This window comes from Protopterus annectens, chromosome 2.part0 (genome assembly GCF_019279795.1).
Source record: "Protopterus annectens isolate FY-2018-M chromosome 2.part0, PAN1.0, whole genome shotgun sequence".
Classification (NCBI taxonomy): domain Eukaryota; kingdom Metazoa; phylum Chordata; order Ceratodontiformes; family Protopteridae; genus Protopterus; species Protopterus annectens.
The window spans coordinates 1,383,205,894-1,383,224,046 of NC_056728.1; the positions used below are offsets into that span (position 1 = coordinate 1,383,205,894).

At 36.8% G+C, this 18,153-nt stretch overlaps 1 protein-coding gene across 21 annotated transcripts in view; it reads right to left on the reverse strand.

Moving 5' to 3' along the window:
• The window catches only part of CAMK2D (calcium/calmodulin dependent protein kinase II delta), a 1,797,486-nt gene that overhangs the window by 543,966 nt on the left and 1,235,367 nt on the right, over positions 1–18,153 (reverse strand). For 11 of the 21 annotated variants that reach the window (XM_044061589.1, XM_044061587.1, XM_044061600.1 and 8 more), the window contains exon 6: positions 7,443–7,515. The exons of the other annotated variants lie outside the window; for them this stretch is intronic. In XM_044061589.1, coding sequence (XP_043917524.1) covers positions 7,443–7,515 — 73 coding nt within the window. The remainder of the gene's footprint in view (positions 1–7,442; positions 7,516–18,153) is intronic. 21 annotated transcript variants of the gene reach the window in all.

Genomic DNA, 18,153 nt, shown 5'->3' on the forward strand with positions numbered 1-18,153 from the left:
AGAGGAAAAAGGAAAGGGGGGAGTAATTATACTAATTACAAGAGAAGCTCCAATGGTGACATAGGAAACAAAGATAATAACGGTAGATTAGTGGTAATAAGGCGCTATTGGCATGGGAGGAGGATTACACTCACTAGCATGTATTTATATTTCATCAAAAACTGCTATTATGGAGCCTAAGAAATTTTTGGGAGAATTAATTATCTTTTCTTTACTTATAGGTGGGGAAGGGAACTTGATTTGCAACACTGAGGATGTATCTAGGAGATATAAAAGGGTAAATATAATAAATAAGGGTAGATTTCCAAAGAAGTTTTTGAAAATATTTGCTATGAAAGAAGTGAATTCAGTAGTAGGAACTCAGAGAAATTACATTTAATCCTTAAAATACAATAACTGAACTATACTACGTAGTAATGATATTTCACAGGAACATGTGCATTTAATTGAAAGCTTTCACACACATTCAATAACTACTTCAGATCAAGCACCGATAAAAAGTAACATAAAAATATAGGAAAATGAAAAAAATGAGACACTGGAGCTTTCCCACCTAATTGTCATAAAGACAGTAATTTAAGAAACGGGTAGTAGAAAGTACTCAAGAGTTATTAGGGAAAGATTAGAAAGAAGATATTCTGTAATTGGGGCACCTTATATATCCTGCCATACTCTAAGGGGCCAGATGATTCTGATCAGGAAGGCTTGATGCAGTGAGAAAAAAAAAATCTCTAATGCAGGCAATACAGGGAGGGATAAGTTCAACTTTTGGCATCACTGCCTGCAACAAATCATAATACATTTTCTGTGCCTTTGCAGTTTCACTTTGATCCCACTGAAACACCTTTTTCATATTGCACAACATGTTAGTGAAATGAAATTCTTCAGCAAGGAAACCCAAAGCAACAACATCCTCAAAATCAGAATGCTCAAACTGAGAAGAAACTCCTAAGGTACACCCCTTCCCCGCTCTGAATGCTCTTGTGAATGAAAAATCCTGTAAAAATGAGAAGGAACTCTTTTACTTTTTTTTTTTCAGCAGGTTGAGATGATTTGGAAAAAGCAGTAATTAGTTATTTGGCAAATCCCAGCAAATATGCCCTGTCCTTGGAAAAAGGAACAGATGACTGGAAGCTTTTTCTCACTAAGCACATTCTCCCTTAACAATGTCTGGTTGTTAGACACACTGTACCCATCAACAACTTCCTTCCTGTAATGTGAAGACCCTTCACAGATAAGGTAGTTCTCTCCCTTGTCTACTAAATTCATCCCTATAACCGCACACTACTTGGCTAACTCTTGCTAACTGGTGGTTTGTAAGGTTTATCCAAGAGAATTGAGAGGAGCAAGATGGGTGCTCTGAGGAACAACCACTGGCCACATTATAGTTGCTCACCAGTGGCTGAGGCAGACTAGAAGATAGAGTAACCCTTGAAGACTCCTTAACAAGTTTTCTTTTTGTGTGCTGGGGAGAAAGAACCACAAAGACAGACTGCTGCTCCATGCGTAAACCAGGACAGAGTACTGAAGCTTTTTTTTAAACATCTTTATTGAATTATCATTTGTGACATATGCAAATATAATTTATACAAAAGTAATCAAACTGTATTAACAAATTAACATTAACAAACATTATACTTCACATATACTGCTATATATCATGTAATGTAAGTAACAGTACATAAATTATTCAATTCCTGCCCTTTTTTTTAAAACAAGAAACATCTTTATTAAACCATCACTTACGACATAAGCAATCATATGTTTATATAAATGAAAATGAACCACACCAACACAATCCTAGTTGCAAACATTATACATCACTTATAATCTACTCAATCATTTTCAGTCAAACATTACGTATCTCATTTAAGTCCTGCCTTCTTTTAAACCTCAAACCCCTCTGTATGTACTGTTCCCACAATTCACATTTTTTCCTATGTAGTTTGCTCCTACCCTTTTCTAAAGATATCAATTCCAGTTGTTTTATCTCTGTTACTATATTCACTATTTCTAATATAGCTGGTTTAGATTTTGAATTCCATTTTCTAATAACTGCTTTTCTGGCAGCCACCATAATTAGACACAGCAAAGCCTTACCATGTCTAGGCAATTCCGATTCTGTATCCTAGCTCAGAAAAATAATCTCACTTGTCACACCAATCTACCCACCAAGCATCTGTAACAGTGAATCCCGCAGGGAATCCTTAAAGTCCACCAATCAACATAGTCCCAGAAAATATGTTCCCAAGTACCTCTTTCTTCCCCATCACACCTCCAACATTTGCTGTCTACCTGAGGAAAATTCTCTGGAGAATAATCAGGGTATAAAAATATATATGCAAACATTTCCAAGCAAAAATCCTAAATCTTCTAGATTTTGTTGCATATTTGGGAGACATACATATATCCTCCCATTATTTCTTTGTGAATTGCTTATCCAGTCTCTCTTCCCAATCCTTTCTAACCTCCTCTTATTGATTCTTATAGTTATAATGCAATATGTTATATGCTCTACTAATTATTCCTTTTTTAATGGCAGCTTCTGTTCTAGATTTTACTAAAACTCTACTGGTGCTGGTCTTTCATTTAGAACCCCCCTATTTCTTTCTCTTTGCCTATACTCTGATATCAATCCTTGATAGGGAAGGCAATATCTAACCTGCAGTCCAAATAAATTATTGGCCTATTCCCATTCTATTATCTTTCCCTCTCCAGTTATTTGCTCCAAACACCTTGGTTCATTTGACAGTTTTCTCCAATAAAATCCAGCCCCCCCCTAGAGTACTGAAGCCTTGAGAAATCAGTAAGGTGAATGGTAGAGAACAAGTGGTAAACCACTGAAAGTCCCCTACAAGCATAAAATCCTGACCCAAGACATATAACTTCAATAAATACAACACGTTTTAATAAAAAAAAAAAAAAAAAAAACTTTTGCTCACAAAACATTTACTTAAGCATGAACTTAATAACTGGAATGTCACACTGCATTAACAGCTCAAGTAATTTTCTTTCCTAGTAAAAATAAATAATCTGACAGAAAAAGTACAACTTTCAGTAGTACAGTAAATAAAATAAGAAGGCTTTCCCTAACCGGGACTTAAATGTCCATCTCTTGCAGGATCACTAGCTGGCATACAAACAATGAGGCTCACAGAAGAGGAGCTCAGTTTAATAGGAAAAATAAAAAATCTCTGAAGTGTTTTGGCACTATGACTGCCTTTTACATGTAGCGCCTCAAGCACTCTTACCAGTTGGAGCACGAGGGGTGCCCAAAACTTCAGGAAACTGGTCAGTGCAGGGGGTAGAACCCATACAGTTTAGGCTACGGCAACTATGCTCCATATATTAAACATGGCCTGTTTCGGCCTGCAATCCAGTGATACTTCTCAGGTAACTAAGTAAAGAATACAAAATCCTGCCAATGGCTCACTTAACATCACTATCAATACTTCCAACATCCCAGGAGGCATTAGCTCACCTGGATCTTGCGTCCTACCTCCTCAAATATTTAAATTTCTTCTCTCTTTTTTCCTTAGTCAGTCTTTCTTTTACCCATTCCCAACTTCCTACATGCAGGTGCAATACCTAACAACATGCCACTCTGTCTTGTCACTTTTGTGTAATTAAAGAATACATTCAGAAATTCTGCCCAATATGCAGCAATATTTCCTCCCCAATCTTCCAGTAAACTAATGCTGAATTCTCCTATATTCTCCAATGCACCTAAAAACATTCTGTTTGCCTTTCCATTTTCCCACTTGCTACCACATCTTTACGGCTACCTCAGCCTGAAGGATAAGCTTATTGAATACCTGCAGTGTGACCCCCCTGCCAATGTGCAATGACTCCAGACATTAGTCACAGCTCTCTTGGAAATATCCTTGCTGTGACAAGTGTGCTGCTCACCAACGGAGAACACAGATACAAGTATTCTGATTTCTTCTGGGGTGCATCTTTTCCCTGCACAATCAAGACCATGGTAAACACTTCAGATTGTTGTAAGTGGTCAAGAATGGTTTTGAGAGATCACTGTTTTCGAAAGTATGAAACAATTCCCTAGCGAGTAATACACTTTCTTAGTGCTATGATTATTGCTTCACGTTGCAATCCTGAAAGCAGGCTTTCAACTCCATAAACTGCACACACACAAAACATCTCTAAGCAAGGCAAATAGTTTTCTTCTCCTTCAAACATGATCTATAATGAATGACATTAAATGTTTCTATCCTGGCTAAAAATGTTTCCACTCTTTTTTTCAGTCCTATCCACTCAACCATAAGCAAGCAGTCATTTCCAGACAGTAGTTCATGTTAAATTGCCATTCTTTTCTGAGGTCTGCTGACACTGATGCTACGCATTTGGTTAAGAGACAGTGGTACAGACACAGCAAGCCTTCATTTCAGCTTTCAACTTTATACAATAATCTGTTGTAGAATTTGTTGAAACTGATAGTTTTTCCTTCTCTGTATTGGATGTGATGTATGCTTTTCAGGCTGTAGCTGGACAATATCTCTTGACCAGCTACAAACACATGCACTCACGAGCGCACATACACACACACACACACACACACACACACACACACACACACACACACACACACACACACACACACTAAACTAACAAATAAACAAGCTCTGTAACCCCCCCCAAAAAATACATATATATATTGTTTACTGTGAGAATATATGCATAACTAACAGCTGTTGGTCTTTACCCCACATAGTATACCTGTGTTCCTTTGTCAATGAACAATATTATCAAACTGAAAGGCTACATTATTTTTTAAGCAATGATTTGAATAAATGATATTTGCTTTGTTTTATGAGAACAAGTATGTCTTTCAAAAATGTGCTACAAAATATCTGACATTTCCCTCAAAGAAATGCACAGCTTCTTAATTAAAAGTTAATATGAGAGCATATAAACATTCAAGAATGTAAACACTGCAAGAACATACTGAGATTATCTTCCATCACTGCAACCTTAGGTCAAAATATTTTCAAAAGACCAGTTAACGGGTAAATACAGCTGCAAACTTGGTGCCATCATAAACTTCAACAGGACTTCAAGATCCTACAAGAGGGTCTGTCCCAAATAAACACCTGATGACAAAACCATAGACTTAACTAAATGCCAAGAAATGTATAATCGTATCCTTCAGCAAGTACAACTCCCCTTGTAACCATGAGATTGACAACACACTCCTAAAAAGTTATCCCATGTTTACGGATCTGGGAACCTATGTTAACAACGAAATGTTCTTTGATAACCACGTATCCATGTTGTAAGGAAGTCCTTTTCACTGCACAGCTTATAACTAAATGCATGGCATCCAAGTCCATGACTATAATTGTTCCAATGTACTCAGCACTTATTAGAAAGATCATCGAACATAATGCCCCTTTTGGTATGTATACGTCAAACACTTGTCACAACTGGAATGATCACAATGAGTCTTCACTTAAAAAAAAATATCAAGAGCCTAAATCGTAAAGCTATGCAGACCATCTCAAAGCTTTGTCCCTCTTCTTGGTATCATACAACTTCTGCCTTGCGCATAGAGCCTCAATAAACCGTATCCTGTCATACCTATTACATATTCCCACTTCCAATGATATTATGTCAAGGTATCAAGGACAAATGAATGCGTGTGTGTACGTCTATATATGTATATATATATGTATATATATATGTATATATATATATGGATTGCCGTTACTACATCGACAGCCCATTCCATCGAAACCGACTTCACCGACATGGCAGATCATCGACAACTGAAGAGCCGACGTTTCCCACATGGTAAGTCACCGTTTGGCCATCAACCATCAAAAACCACCAGCAAAACAATGCCAACAATGTGGGGGGCTTTGCTCTCCACTCCCCCCTTAATAAATATTTCAACTCCGAGAATGCACTACTGTGAGGGTAAAGGAAAATTCAGGTTGATGGCCAAACGGTGACTTACCGTGTGGGAAACGTTGTCTCTTCAGTTGTCGAAGATCTGCCATGTCCAGTTTCAATGGAATGGGCTGTCGATGTAGTAACGGTAACCCATATACATATATATATATATATATATATATATATATATATATATATATATATATATATATATATATACATACATATATATATATACATACATACATACATATACATATACATACACACCCACACACATATATTAACAAACAAAGAGATGGACCCAAACAGCAGGAACACAACATATGCCTAAATGTTGCTGACTTCCGTTCAAGTAATACTGAAGCTCAAGCCTGAGTGTCCGAAGGACTTTTTGGAAGCAAGAGACAGTGATTGGTCTATGGCAGGTTTCATCTTTTTTTCTGAGGAAGTGATATTAATAACCATTGCTGGTCATAACCTTGATATGACACAACTTACAAAATGTATGAGAGGTTCAATCAACTTAAATGATGCATTTACAACCACCTCAGTGTCACAGGCATCAAGAACAGGTAGAACAACAACCTCTCTCTCTCTCTCTCTCTCTGTGACAACCTCCGTAAAACACTATCCAAGAAAAAAAAAGACTGCATGGGCTAGATGTGGGAAAGTTCATGTATTCTTCTTTACCTGTTCCAAACTTCCCTTCCGTGACTGACTTCAATCTGTATTAATCCCCATGACTGAAATTTGAAATTGCATTGATCACACCTTTACATTTTTAGCAACATTTAATCTACAACTCCACCTATAGAGTACACTTTTCCAGAAACTTCTCCAACAATATTTAAAGCTGTAGCTTCCTGAAACCATCTGTTCTTAAACAACTGCAATAACTAATAATTGTGTTATGTTTCTGTTCCTCCTACAATTTACTCACTACTTTACATTTAGCCCCTTGATATCCCAGTTTTATCTATCTCATAAACCATGCAATAGTTTTTGCTTCCAGTGAGTATTTGTTATTTCACCAATTCTTCAATCCAAATCTGTAGACAATCAGGAATGGTTTAGCCAGCAAACCTGCAACAGAAACTAAATCAACTAACTGATATTATTAGCATCTGTCAATATTACATGCTGTTTAATGTGACAAACATTACAGAAATGCAGTGAAAATTCAAACTGTGCAGTGAAAAAAATATACGGGCAATACTTTAACCTATAAACAGCTACAAAAATGCACATTGTTTTCATTACTTTTCTCTGTTTAAAATGCATACTGCCAAATAGTAGAAATGGATATGACAGTTAAAAAATGAGCAAAAGAAAAAGAGACTGTAATTTGTTTAAAATGTCTCTTTAAACCCACCTACTGCTGGGAGGGGTTAATACAAGGCACTACTGTCTAATGACAGTCATTTACACTAAACATATTCAGAGATATCATAGCCATTGTTCACATCTATATACTGTACATGCATACGGCAACTTAAAATTAAATTGTCTGTTTCACAGTTACTACTTACCTTCAGGTCCCGGTGGACCACGCCCATTTGATGGCAGTGTAGCACAGCCTCCAGGATCTGCTGAATGCAATGACTGCATGCAAACACCAGGGGGTGTGTGTTAGTTCAAAGCTCACACTCACTGTCTGTATACCATCAGGAAGACTGGGTTTCAGAAGTACCAGTAGCAAATAACTGGGCCATTACTGATCCACCTCTAGAAACGCACATCACTCAAAAAGAGTGACTTGGTTACTTGTGCCAGTTTAATGTTTAAGGATTCTCTAAGCGATCCATTATTTATTTTATGAGGACCACATTCAATGTAAGAAACAGAAAACCAAGTCAAAATGTTAGCTCCCTGTAATGTAATTTTGCTATAATCAACTGTAAATATTTCAAAGAATTTAAAAATCAGTTTATAGTTTTAATAATTTTCAGTGGGTGATAATAACTTGGGCTTGTTTGTAAAGTCTGGAACTAGATACAACCCCCATGAACCCTCAGATTTCAAAAATAAGGCTTTCTAAGTATGACATCTAAGTTTTCAGCTTTCTAACATCATGGCATATCACAACATATGTTGTCTGTTACATGCCAGGATGCAAAACTCATGCAGGAAGATGCAGTTACTGGAAAGCCCAAAGGAGTTCATACCTTATCCAAACCTCTCACACTCTAATAGTAATAGTAATATACTAACACTTGAAGGTGCCAAATTATGTGTTTTCTGAACTGCTTGCTCAGCCTGCATGGCAAATTCAATTACTAATCAGAACCAGTGTCATTTGTCATCGTGACATAGAGCTGTAAATGGAAAGATCTTTCTAGAAAGTATAACTTATTCCAGGTATTCAGTTAATAGGTACTGCTGTATGAAAGTTATTAATCCAGTTTAGCAGGTTTAATGCCTCAGGAAGGATCTGTGTTTCTAATATCAAATCAAATGTCATCAAGTCTCTGCACCTTAGCTCTTTAAAACAGTAAATGAAGAAAACCACATTGGGGGGGGGGGGGGTACTGCATACAATTCCCCAATGGCTGAAATAACATTACTAATAGCAAACTGTATCTCCTTAGATTTAGTTCACTGAGCAGATAACGAAAGATTCTTGTAAAAGGACCAGATGAAAAAAAAGCAATGAAAAAAGGTTACAGAATAAGAAAGTAAAGGTTAATTGTAGAAGGAGATGCTTTAAACTAAGAAAGCAAAACTGCAAACGCATATATGAAACCAAACTGCAGCCTCAAAGTCCTGCATGACAAGAGCTGCCTGGTACCAGAAAAATAACACAACAGCCTGTGTGAGTTGGAAGCAGGATCAGGCCTGAAATGCTAGCCAGCAACCTATGGGAATATTCTCAATAGCAACAAAGAAGTGACCAGATTGCCTCTAATTGGCTCAATGCCTGACAACTCTCCATGACATGTGTCATCTAGTAAAGTTTCGCTTTTTGTCCTGACTGCATTATTAATTACCTGTGTGCTGTTCCAAAGCATTCTTATTTTTCTTGGGAAATTATAGTACCACCAACAACAACTTGGAAAAAAAAAAGACTTTGCAAACATTTCTGCACACACAACTTCCTGTCACTAGGGAAACTGACTAACAACCAAACACTGTATAAAAAATAAATAAATAAGTACAAAACCTTTAGAAATACACAGGCGCGCACACAGAAGCCTGCAGCAGCAAGTAAGACAAGAAATGTAGTGGTGTACCTATACAAGTCATCGGCATGATTATTATACATCTTAATAAATGAAAGATACGCTTTCTAACTGCATCTTCTGTCTAAGTACTTCTATGCAGTGCTAACTGAGAAAAGAATTAAACAGATGAAATTAGAATACCCACTGTACTATGCCTGAAAAAGTATCACTGTAGGACGGCTGCTCCCTTAAGTAACAAAATATGAAAAACAACTCTGCATTTAGGAACATATGAACAATGCAAGGCAAGCTATCATGGAGATCAGAACCACATACACCTGTAAGTAAATGCATTTACAAGTGCTTGCCATCCTTTGAACACTTAACAGTATCTCACCTCCTGCTGTGAATTTGCGTCTACCATCCTGTCATCAAACTTGCCTTAAAGGTAGACAAATTAGCATTTTGCTTGACCTGTAGTGGTAATGTATTCTTTAGGCTGAGAATATGTACAGTTAGGAACTTATTCCTCTAGCAACTCTTGTTTATTTGAAGGTGTAGATTTAGGTCCTTAGTGTGGGTGATTAGTGAAGCCACTGGCATTGCAGAGCAATAGGAGGTCAAACAGAATTGATCTCCAATGGCTCAAAAAGCAAGACATAGGTCACCTCATAACAAGCAGGTAGGCTACTGAGTATAAGGAGAGCCAGGTTACATTAAGCTGGCATTTATATACACATTTGTTTTGTGAAGCATGAATGCGATTACAGTACACAATATACAGTGGTATCTTACTCCTGTAACCATGGAAAGGTTAAAGATAGTTATAAGCAGTCATTCTTGTGTAAATGAAAGTTGCAATGAACTGACTGCTCTGTCTCTGAAATGTTACTATAAATGGTAACAAAAAATAATACCCCCGTCCAAATTCTAAATGGACTATCATGTTCTCTGCTCTTCCATTCCACTCAAGGGGGTGTTAAATGTCACATTTTTATATGACTTGTGTTCAACAGCAATATGCCCCTCCTCTAACTTTCTTTTCAGTTCTTAGACTGTCAGAATGTTAATACATTTCAGTCACAATAATTAGCTGCAACCACAACCAATTGGCTAGTCTAGACAAAACTGTGACAATTCATAACTAGACTATCTGATCAGCAGAAAACTGGCACCACTGCTGCAAATACAGTGACAATGCCTTTGTGAAGGAAGCCAAATGTTTACTAAGAAGGTATTGACTCATTTATTATGTTGTGACTGTATTTCTGTACAAAGCATGCCCTTGACAGGTGGTTTAACACAAAGGATATTGTGGTTCAATAATTAGATTAAGTGGTTAACAGTGACCTCTGTTTACCTTACTAGCCTTGCAATGGTACTATTCAAGCAGTTTCACAAAGCAGAAAGTGTCATCTGAATATGGCATGATTATTTTTACTGGGGAAACTGCAGTATGTTAGTAAAACACAGTAAATGTGGAACTGCTAAGAAAAATGCATTTACACAAACACAAACATATACACACACACACACACACACACACACACACACACACTCACAAACACATACACAGTTTTTATCAAAAGAAAATTTCTGAAACCTTCCTGTCCAGTGCTAAGTGGTACAGAGGCAAGCATCCAAGTTTACTGAAAAAAATTGCTAGTATGAAAAGCATTTTAATGATAGTGAGTCATAAAATAGTGCTAACTTAGAATTAAAACACAGCGAACTTAATTGTGCCTTTGATACATGATTCTTCATTTTTAGTTAGAACTGGCTCTGATCCAAAATAAAATGAAATAAAGTAATTTGGCAAGTATCTAGAATTAATTTTCCATTAATCTGTGATAAGCGAACCGTTTTTTTTTTTTTTTGCTTAGACAGACTTCACAAAGAAACTGTAACTGCACTCAGAACTAGACCAGTAAGGTGTAAATGAAATATGAGAGTTTACAGACTTCTTAAAACGACTTAAAAATCCTTTATTTGTTCATTTATTCCGGACTTATTCTTTCTGAACAGAAGAACTTATGGTGGACACTCATGTCAGCTGAATGTCTCCATCTCATGATTAACGACAAAATGATTTCTGTAGTATTGTATCTTGCACTGTTTGTTATCAGTACTAAAAAAAATAGCAACAAAAGGGATGCTAGAAATGGAAAGTTACTGAAGCTATGGTTCCATACATTACTTGAAAGTTATTATTTGTTTATGGGAAATATAATGATACCAGTTTGATAAAACATTGAATGTACAGTTAAAAGGGCTAACAAGTTGGGATTTTGTACAGTAGGTATATATACAAAATTATAGTAATTAAGTAGGACTATGCAATAAAACTTGATGACAAATTTGTCAAAGTAAGCCACTGAACCAAATTAGTTCTGAGGACTAAAACATTTGAACTAGATTTCTGAACCTCCACACAGTAACGTTGAAAGGATATTTAATTGTTGGAGATTATGAAATGTGTATAACAGAAAGATCAGAGGACATGCATTGTTTTAAACAGTTATCTTCATAAATAAAAACGTATAAGGGCTTTGTGTCAATCACACAGAAACGTGATGTCTAGAAAACTTCAGAAGGCTTAAATGTAATAAATGTCATTCATTCACCTCCACTAAAAGCTCAGATTTATGACAGTAACAGAGCTTGTGGTGACTAGAAAGACACCAATCAAGATGTACACAAATCCCAGGAATATTTAACAAAAAAGTCATGTTATCCTGAAACAAATTCTGCTAAATCCAGCTTTGTTATTTTTTAAATTCTTTATTAAACAAGATGGGCCAGATTCAGTAAAGCCTACACTAAGTGTAAACAATCTGTATTCAAGAACATTCCTACCACATTTTTTGTGCTTTCTAGTCACTCAGAAAGATTACACTAAGCGTACATACAATCTACACTTTGCGGTAATTTTTATGAATCTCTGTCAATATTTAAGCCTACAAGAATATCACTAGAAAAACTAAAATTAAGAGGAAGGATCATCATGGAACTCATAAATAAAGATATTGGGGACCTACAGACACTGGATCCTACCCAGTTCGGCTTTGTTAAGGGCAGATCCTGCCTCTTAAACCTGGTCGATTTCTTTGAAACAGTCACCAAGGCCATTGACGAGGGGAAGGTGGTCCACACAGCCTACCTGGACCTCGCAAAAGCCTTCGATACAATACCCCACTCGGGCATCATAGATAAGCTATCCAGCTTAAATATAAACCCCTATGTCACTAGATGGGTTGCAAACTGGCTCAAGGACAGAACCCACATGGTTAGAATTGCTGGAGCCATGTCAGACTCCAAACCAGTTACAAGTGGCGTCCCACAAGGCTCAGTCCTGGGACCTCTCTTGTTCGGTATATATTTCTCGGAGGTACAGGCCAACACGGAAGGACTGTGGCTGACCAAGTTCGCAGATGACTGCAAACTGGGCACCATAATCAACTCTCCAGCTGACACAAGCATCCTCCAAAAGGGTCTCATAGAAACAGACAACTGGTGCCAGAGCCATGACCTCAAGCTAAATGCCAAAAGGTGTATAGTCATCCCCTTTGGCAAAAACAAAGTGCCCACAAATTACCACATAGGTGGTAATCCATTAAGTACGAAAGAAGTAATTAGGGACCTGGGAACCCAAGTTGATAGCAATCTCTCATTTGACAACCACGTGGCCAAAGTGGTTAGAAAAACATTCTATATAGCCCACCTAATCATGAAGGGATTCACATCTAGATCAAGGGAGGTCATTGTGCCTCTTTACTTATCCCTCATCAGGCCCATAATTGAGTACAATGCCCCTTTTGTGATGTACCTTACCAGACACCTGCAGCAACTGGAAAGACCCCAAAAGTACCTCACCAAGAGGATCAAAGGGCTCAAACAGATGCCATATGCTGCCCGGTTAAAGAAACTCCAGCTCTACTCGGTTGCATACCACCTGCTTAGAGGCGATCTGTGCCTGACGTATAAAGCCATGTCCAACCCGGAATTAATGGACAAGCTGCACCTCAGAAAATCCAAATCCCATCGAGCTATGCGCTCGAGGGACTTGAACCTCAGCACAGAAATAAATAGGACATGCTGGAGGGACAGATTCATAACCCAGAGGCTCCCCTCACTCTGGAATAAAATCCCAGTCCAAGTTAGGCAGAGTCCCTCACGGATTCTCTTCAAGAGGAATCTTGATGAGTGGATGGGAGATTGTAGGATTACACCGGGTATCACTTCTGTGTCACTGTTAGACAGAGGCACAGTAAACTAAACCCCGAAAAAGGGCATAGTAAAATTCATTTAAATGGGTGGCAAAAGCCAAACACACTCTGGCTAGGCTTACAAATGCCCTAGGGCAGATAGCCTAGTATGAACCTATGAAGAAGGTGTGAGTTATGCCTGTGTTGTCTGTTTACTCAGAATGGTGTACACTTAGTATAGGCAGTATTGAATACCGAGGTATTTTTTAAAAGTGATGTAAGTACATATACAGTAACAGAAAAGTAAATAAACTACAGCATTTCCTTTATTTTCATGCAGTACACACACGTTTTTTAACAATTTTTATTCACACCAACATTACATAAATTAATTTGTGCCTTCTCTTAAATTTCACTCTTCTTCGTGATTATTATTTTGCATATATTGTTCCCACAAATTCTACTAATTTCTATACAATTTGCTCCTTCCCTTTTCTAAAGATCTCACTCTTCAGTTCTTTTATCTTCTTTACAACATGCAGTACTTCAGTTACAGCCGGTTTATATTTCGATTTTCCTTTCTAGTAACTACTTTTATGCAGCCAAAAGCATTAAACTTAGTAAAGCTTTACTGTGCTAGGGCAATTCATAGCCTACCTTCCAGGACAAAAGAGGCTTTGCAACCATTTGCTCCCCCAACATCTCTAATAAAACTGTCCCCAATTACCTCGTTCCCCATCACACATCCAGAATTAGCTACAGACTTGAAGAAAAAACATTTTCTGTAGTATGCTTGGTGTATAAAAATAGCCGTGTAAATACTTCCACATCAGAATATTAAACTTTGTTGTTTACTGTACAAATGTCCTCTCACAGTTCCTTTTTTATACTGCTGTTCTACTCTTGCATCCCAATCTTTTCTAACCTCTTCTGATTCTCTTGCAATATTTCATATGACCTACTTATTATTTCCATTTAACTACAACTACTGTTCTAGATTCAACTAGAAACTTTACCTGTGTTGGTCTTTCATTTATTAATCTCTTGCCTATACACTGTCAACAATCCCTGGTAAGGAAGAAGTCTCTACCCTACAGTTCAAACTTCTACTTGGGCTTATCCCACTCTGTTACCTTTCCCTCTCTAGTTATTTGCTCTCAAAGCTCTGACTCTTTTGTTAATTTTCTCCAGTTATTTCCATCCTCTCTTGCCTACTATCTATACCCCAACTTTTAAAAAACATACTGGTGAAAGGGTAACTGTATGGCAAATAATGTTAAAAGCCAATACCCTGGCCTAAATACAACTATAAATACTGAGTGTTTCTTGAAAGATAGGAGGCTGAAGCTTAGGGATTAATTATGATGCAAGTTTCCAAATGTTTTCCTGTGTATATTTTTTACGTGTATTTTCTACTCATGTTAATGTCTTTTACATGGTCCTTTAAAGTGTTTTTATTAGTATAACTAATTGAATAATTGAGAATGTATTGTGACTGGACATTTTGTATTTAAGTACTGAGGAGAATGTTGGTTTTGTAATTCTGATAGCCTGTATTGACAAAAAGTAGAGTTATTAAAGTTAGGTACACTTAATATTGTGCAGTCTTGTCCTTCAGTTCTGTGTTTTTGTTTTTAAGTTTAACATCTACCAAATAATGTTTTTTTTTTTTCTTTTTTGTTTTTCGGAGACTATACCTCAACTTGAAATCATCCCTATTGGTAAAATCTCCTTTCTCCATTCCCATGTTGTCTTAGTAAGATCTTAGAATACTCCCTGCCACTTTATGAATGTAATGTTCAGTATGAATGCCACTATTCTCTTTCAGAAACGGCAACCAAAAGTCTACTTTCTCTCTCTTTACTCAACCCTCCCCCCATCATCATTTTCCACTTTGACTTATAACCTTCTGCTTGCATTATATTTATGAGCCTTAATAGTGTAGCTCTAATATCTTTTCAGTTCAGGTAATCATAAACCACCTTGTTCTGTAGGGATAATCAGCTTATCCCACTTATATCTTGCCCTCTTCTACACCCAAACAAATTTCTTCAACTCTTTATTAATTATTGTTAACAACTTCTCTGGTTGAAAAAAAATGTGACTGAGCTGTGTATAAAATTAAACTACCTATAAACATTTTCTCAGCTTGTATCTTACTATCCACATCAATAATCAAGAGCTTCCAATTTTTCAATTTTTGCACCACCTTTCATTTAGCCTCTTCCCACACATCCTTAGCAGTCAAAATACAATACTTTTTAATCCATATACCCAAATACTTCATCTTACCATGTCTCCATAAATATGGATATTGCCGAACTGATTCATGTGTGGGTACATAATTAACTGCTATGATGTTTCCTTTATCTTCATTCATTTTATATTCAGAAAAGATCCAAAACTGTCTCAGAATGTTCCACAGCATTGAAACATCCTTTTCTGGATTTATCAATTGCACAATATCATATGTCAATAAAGCTAACTTTTCTTGATTACCATACCAGTTATATCCTTGAATCAGTGCAGCCTTTATTTTCTTTGCTAAAATATAAAGCAAACAACATAGATGAAAGAGGACATCCTAGCCTTGTTCCTCTTTTCAAACACAGCTTGTAAGAGAGAAAAACCTTCCCACCTAAATTCTTGCGTCCACCCCTTCATATATCCTCCTAATAAACCTTATCATTATGTCAATGAATGCAAATGCTGTCACTGATTTGCTCATAAAATCCCACATGACTATCAAATGCTTTCTTTGCATCAAGACCCACCAACAATAGTGACATTTATTACACTCTGCTTCCCTTTGGATCATCATAGTTCTATTAATGTTGTTAAAGTTTGGCTTTCCCCCACAAAACCACACTGATCCATATCTATGTTGGCAACACCCTAGCTAGTACAGATGAACACTCAGTTTAAAATAGAAATGGGTCTATATGAAGTTGGGATTACCTTCTTTTGGTAATATAGTAACTACAGCTTTTCTCCAGTTTGCTAGTACTCACCCCACCCCTTTTAATATAGTGTTAAACAAAACCTTCCAGATCTTTATCATTTCTTTCCTTTCAGTTTCCAAACTACCACAGCAATATCATCTGTTCCAGAAGAATTCCCTGTTGATTGATTATACATCACCATATTAATCCCATCTCTTCTCTTTCTACCTTGGCTATTAATTGTTGAGCCTTATCTGTCTCTAACTTTCACATAATTAAGTTTTTTATATTTACACACACACACACACACACACACACACACACACACACACACACACACACACACACACACACACACACACACACACACACACACACACACACACACCCATCTGTGCCCTTTTTGACTTCCACATTCCTCTGCTTTACAATTTTTCAGAAAATTACCAAACTATCTCTAATACCTCTACAGGATCTCTGGTTATGTTCTTGTTATTAGCTCTATAACAAACTTTTCTGCTGCCTAAGTTGTTGTGATAAAAGTTTTTGAGCTCTGGAGTTATCAAAATAGTTGCTTAATAGTAACCTTTTTAAATGTGTGCATACTATCCAAACACCCCATTTTTCCCCTTAGCACTTTGCAATTGCTCTTTTTCTTGTTCTGTTAGACTCCCAATATTCTGCAATAATTTAACCTTCACAAATCCATCTAAATATGTTCTACTACTTTTCTCCAAACCTCTGTCTTATTACTACCATGCTTTTAAACTCCATTTTCATTTTATCTCAGTCTATCTCTTCTGGATTAACTTCTGTCTTTCCTGATAACTCTCAAATTATTATAACTATCCATTCTGCAAATTCCACTACCTTAAACAGATAAGTGGAGAAGTGACAGTGTTGCATTTTACTTCATAATCTTTCATATTTATCTTATTTTTATTGTTGCACGATCTGAATAACTACTGAATATGTATCAAAGCCTTCAATTTAACACACATGCTCCTGTGAGATGTAATTTTTATCCAGTTTAGCCCATTTCTTGTACCTTGGGGAATAGTATGTAAATTTGTTCTGAGTTCCTGCTACTGAATTCACATCTTCCATACCAAACAATTTCATGAATTTAGTAACAGGAACATGCAAGGCAAATGATCACAGGGACCAAAAGATGCCTGGCAAAGTACACCTTTAAGCAGACAAACTTAAATGTTCATGCCTTCCTTTTTTTGCACTTAATACATTTACCTACCCACTTTAGTTATAATTTCTCTTCCAGGTCCCTCTGGTACATCCTCACTATTGCAAATCGGGTTCCAGTACCTAAGCATAAATATTCACTGCTGAAAGCTATTTCTCCCCAAACTCTTTTATGCTCCATACAGTAGTTAAATAAATAGATGTCAGCATAATCCTCTTCCCCTACCAATAATTCCTTACTACCACAAATCTAGCATTATTCATTTTTCTTCTATTACTAGTGGAGCCTCGCTAGCAATCAGAATCATTAATCATTTTTTGTCCCTGATATTCTGCTGAAAGTCCACACTGAAATCCTTTCTTTATCAAATTCACATACTCATTTCTATCCAAACGTGTCTCCTGCAATATTGCTATTTGCACCCTACTCTTCTATTTAATGCTTTTTGCCTATACCTGTAAGGCCATTTAAACTCCATGATAACATAACAGAGAAGCCATTACGACAGACACTGCAGGAGCTCTGCCTCACAGACCAAATCTTGAAAGTTTTCACTGAGAATATTGTCACTGTGCAATGTAAGCAAGTTTAACATGAAGAGCCTTGCTGTGTTTTAACTTTTACTTGTCAAATACATACCTGCCCTGTCCTGAGTAATGTCAGTTACACTTCCCCCAAAGAGCAGTACTTGCACTCTAAGGTCCACTCGCTAAGTTAGCTACTGCCTTTTC